The sequence below is a fragment of the Merops nubicus genome, unplaced genomic scaffold, assembly GCF_000691845.1.
Source record: "Merops nubicus isolate BGI_N331 unplaced genomic scaffold, ASM69184v1 scaffold43928, whole genome shotgun sequence".
NCBI classification, from domain to species: Eukaryota; Metazoa; Chordata; class Aves; order Coraciiformes; family Meropidae; genus Merops; species Merops nubicus.
In genome coordinates this window covers 1-4,561 of record NW_008627170.1, presented here as the reverse complement: position 1 = coordinate 4,561, position 4,561 = coordinate 1, and the positions used below count along the sequence as shown (strand labels likewise).

General features: G+C 45.1%; 1 protein-coding gene across 1 annotated transcript; it reads right to left on the bottom strand.

Annotated features, from left to right (window-relative positions):
* Positions 1 to 385: 385 nt before the first annotated feature.
* On the bottom strand, positions 386 to 4,555 carry LOC103778633 (chromosome unknown open reading frame, human C12orf49; the record flags this gene model as incomplete). Its single annotated transcript, XM_008946230.1, has 5 exons — positions 386 to 642; positions 1,662 to 1,775; positions 2,280 to 2,431; positions 3,682 to 3,838; positions 4,484 to 4,555. Coding segments are annotated over 5 exons (579 nt in total), but the record flags the coding sequence as incomplete, so codon positions are not given.
* Between the last annotated feature and the right edge of the window lie 6 nt (positions 4,556 to 4,561).

The window sequence follows — 4,561 nt, the reverse complement described above, 5'->3', positions numbered from 1 at the left end:
TCAACAACCAGCTATGCAAAGCATCGATACTTTCAGCTAGTAACCCATATAAAATGAATAAATAACTCATAATTACACATGTAGTGTACACCATGCACACCAAGAAGTGCTCCAGAGAGAGGAGCACGACGGGCACGTTTTACTCTCTAAAAGCAGAAATCCCCCAACTATTACTGGCACTCTGGAAAGTCTCTGGGCTGCAGAGACACAAATGAATCTGCGTGTACAGCTGCAAAGCTACATTACGTATTTTTCCTATGATGTTTTATAGCCTAGATCAAATCCTTGCACCCTAAAATTTAGAGGAAATATCCAAAGAATGTACTAGTGCTCTAGTACAGTACTAGTACTCTAAAGCAGGTGGGTAACAAACTGAAGAAAGCAAGATTCAATCCCAGAGAGCTTAAATCCATCACTTACACCGTACCCCTCTGGGTTCAGCCCCAGAAACAACACAAGCCATTTACACCAGGGCTTGGGCAAAGCCACAGCTGCTGTCTTGCTCTTTCGGTTTCCAGGCTCCACCTCCTCCCCGTCGTTGCTTAGAACACACAGCCTTCAAATAGGCAGAAGCTCTGGGGGATATTCACCATAGCAGTATTTTGCAATTGGATCTCTGTAGGTGTTTTCATGCTGCACACTCTGTCAGGAAGAGGAGAAGTGTTAACAATGCACACGCACTGGAACAATGCATCACCTCACTGAGGGCCCAAACCCAGAGCATTTATACATGTGCAAAAAATTCTCCAAGTTCTTCAGCAAATTAGAATATCATCTGGAGTCCACACTGCACTCCCAACATCTAAAAGACAGTTGCTATGTAACACTTTAATGTTGAACCACACCCAGAACCTCCTCTTCAGGAGACTACCCAAGTAGGTGGGAACAAGTTCAATATTAAAAAAAAATAAATTATATATGCTTAAGCAGTATCATCCAAGGTCCTAAGCAAACAAGGCATAACAGAGTTGCTACTCGAGATGTGTGCATCTTTCTGGATAAAGCTAGAGTTCAAGTACTATGGGTAAAACAACCCAACTTTGGAGACATCTGGAACTACATCTTGTGTGTGCAATCCATCCCTGTTGCTATATAAACACTCAAGCTGTGTGACATCTCCAGCAGCACTTTCTTACACCAAAATTTCTAATAAAATCACATGGGTAACAGAAGCTCTCCTCTGTTCTTAAAAAGCAAAACAATGACACCATACTATGTAGTTACTATGCAGATGATTGTCAGCACATGTTAAGACTAAGAATGTACCATATAGTAAATAGCATTCTGAAGCTAGTGGGAATGACTCCCACTGCTCTCATCCTTACAAGAGCTTCCCCAGAACATATCCAAGATCTTCACCAGTCACGGAACTCAGCTAGTTTCTTTTTAGTTGAGTACCTCTTTTCTAGAGAGAGCATACAGATTGTCCTGCTCTGAATATGCTCTTTGCCCTTCATTTACTGCTGACATTACTATTTCAGCTCACAGATCAGAGGTTTGCCTTCAGACTAGCTCTCAGCCACACCTTCAGCATTTATGGAGATGCCCACATGCATGCAAGCACAACAGACCAGCCATTCATAGGACCAAGCCCCATTTTCCAAGGGCACTTTTTGGATATTTCTCCATTTCTGAGCCCTGGACATGTACATGTGCCTTACCTGTGATGAAGTCCTACATTTTGCCAGGCACAACTCAAAGTGATCTTCCACTGCCATGAAGAGGTTTTGGAAAGCAATAGCTGCCCGGTTCAAGAAACGTTCCAGAAGATGTTGCTAAAGTGGTTAGCAAAAAGGGAGACAAAAACATAAAAACCCACAAACACTGTACATGAGCAAGGAGTAATCAAAGCCCACCTTAAGCATCAGAGGAATAGCAAGTCTACTTGGACTTTCTAGCAAGCACTGGAATGTTAACACATGACGGAACCCCATCAGCAGGATCCAGAGAAGCTAACAGAACACAGGGAAGTGCCAGTTGCAACACTGGGAGTGGCTGGAGCAGCTTTCCTGCCATCACCTCCCTTCAGCACACACAATTCCCCCGAAGCTGAAACATTTTGCAAGACTCCCAGTGCTTCCTCTCAGAGGTGGGAAGGATGAATTTTTCTTTTAAAGCTCTATTTATAGCTTTCCATATGGCCTTTGCAAGTGTTCCTCATCCTTCCAAGGAAAGGAACTGTCTCCTCTAAGGAAAAAGCTCCTCACAAACAAGCACTTAAGCCACAGAGGAACCTGAGGAGCTGAGAACACCTGAAAAGCAGGAGAACATCCACACACCTTGCTGGGCTGCAGGCAACAGGAAACGCAGTACTCGTAGACACTGCAGCAGCTGTTGGGACTGCAGCTGTCACAGCTGTACAGCTGTGTGCTGGGCACGTTGACATTACAACAGCCATTTACCAGCAGGTCCTTCCTCTCACAGACGTAGCCTGAAAAACAAAACCAGCAGTAACAACTGGCAAGAAGTACTGTTTTGTAAATCTCTAGTAAAAATCACATTACTTGAGAAGATGTTTATTTCTCATTTAGTAGATGATGATCCCCCTTGATTAGACTCAAGTCCTAATTGGCTGTTCTTTGACATAACACTTGGACACAGAATCAAGTTTTGCAGCAGCCTGGTGTTACCTGCACAACTATTAGGTACCCACTCTAATATGCTGTAGGTAGAGTATGAGTATTTAAATGCAGAATATTTAAGTTTAATCTCTTTCTGGGATAATTAAGTGTTCATAATTCATAATGGGAAGGGGAAAGGTGACTGGTGATGACTGTACTGGAAAAAATCATAACCTATGTTTTTTCAGCTGGTCTGCATGTGGTTAACTCTCTTTACAGTTCGGTATGAAGAGACTCAGATTTATCCATGCAGGATAGCTGTAATATTCACTGCTGAGTGGGATCCTGAATAGTATAGAACCACAGTCTGTGACCTTAAGGAAACTGTACTACAGGCTGTGAAAGGATTTTAGAGACCTCAGAGGTGTAATTCAGGTGATGCCAAATTTAACATTGATGCAAATCACAGAAGATGTGGTGGGTTTTCTCCAGACTTGACTTCCAATCAAACAAGAAAGGTCCAGTGCCTGAGCAACAAGCACACTGAGGAAACACACGTGTAGGGCAGGAATAGCTCCATGCACTTAAAACAAGTGGTAATTTGAGAACCTGCAAGATACATCCTCGGGTTTACAAGGGTCAGATGAGCTTGTTAACTGTGCCTGAGCACTAATTATACCAGTGCTGACCTGCCTCCATCCAGGGCCAGTCAGGTTTCCCCACTACCTCTCCCTAACACACCTGAGAGTGGGAGTAGGCTGCAGGAAGGCAGGAACAGCTCTGCAAGCAGCCAGGTTACACTGAGCAGCACTCAACATTTGAGTTCTGTGCCAAGGCAACTGGAGCTTTTTGAATCTAAGGCCATCCTGGAAGTCCTACAGCCACCCTCCTAAGGTGCTGAGCCTGGGTGGACCCCCGCAGGCTGCACAGAATCTGACCAGCCCCATCCACAGCCCCGGCACAAACCCCCCAGGCTGAGGGGAGATGCCAACAGCTGAGGTGAGCATTGAGGATGCCTTGACAAGAGCAGTTGTCATTCAGAAGTGCCATCAACAACCAGAGAAGCAAAGCAGCATTCAGCACTGCGGCACGCAGAGTAAATTCTTAGTATCAACTATACCCAGTTCATCTGTAATGAGGAGCTTCCCCTGCACAGAATTCCTGCACTGGTTACTCAGCTGACTGCTGTTCCCCGAACTGAACTTCACCTTCCACATGATCGGCTGCTCGTGCTCTTGCACTTGGAGGAGATTCCGATCTCTCACTGTCCTCTCTTCCTGCAAGGAGACAAAGCAATGCACCCAAACGAGTTCAAGTTCCTTCTGCTGCTCCAGTCCACATGCTTTCCCCACAATTAAACACGCCTAGAAACTGTAAACTCCACAGGGCAGGAAACTCGGGTGTCAGTGGCATAAGCAACATACTACTTGTAGTAGCTGACTTTGCTACGCACAGCATGAAAACAACGTGGTGCAGTTAGCTAGGGGTACATATGTTCATCAAAGGGTCAGTTGACAGGGCTGAACAGTGTCACTATGACCACAGAAGCAGTGTATCTTATTTTAAATCACCATAGGTACACATATTTTTCTTTTTGGAAGTTCTTTGCTAGTGGAATCACAGTTCACAAGAGATTACAACAATATAAAATATACAACAGAATAATCAAGTCCCTTCGAGTTGTTTTGGCTTGTTGGTTTTGTTTGTTTGTTTTTCCCCAGTTTGGTCTCAAAACATTATTGCTGTCACAGTAATCATCATGACTTTACCTCTTGTCTTGATTTAATAATGATGGGGTAATCCTTTCTGCAACATACCCCAGGAGTTCAGTGGCAGCACCCGAACAGAAGCACCCCGGCGATGAGGGAGGTTTAAATCCGCCCCGCAGCGGGTCGAGGGGGGACTCCGGGGTGGGCACTGACCTGTTTGAAGGTGCTGCTGAGGAAGTAGACGAGGGAGAGCCCGAAGACGACGCCGAGGACCCAGCGCTTCCTCAGCAG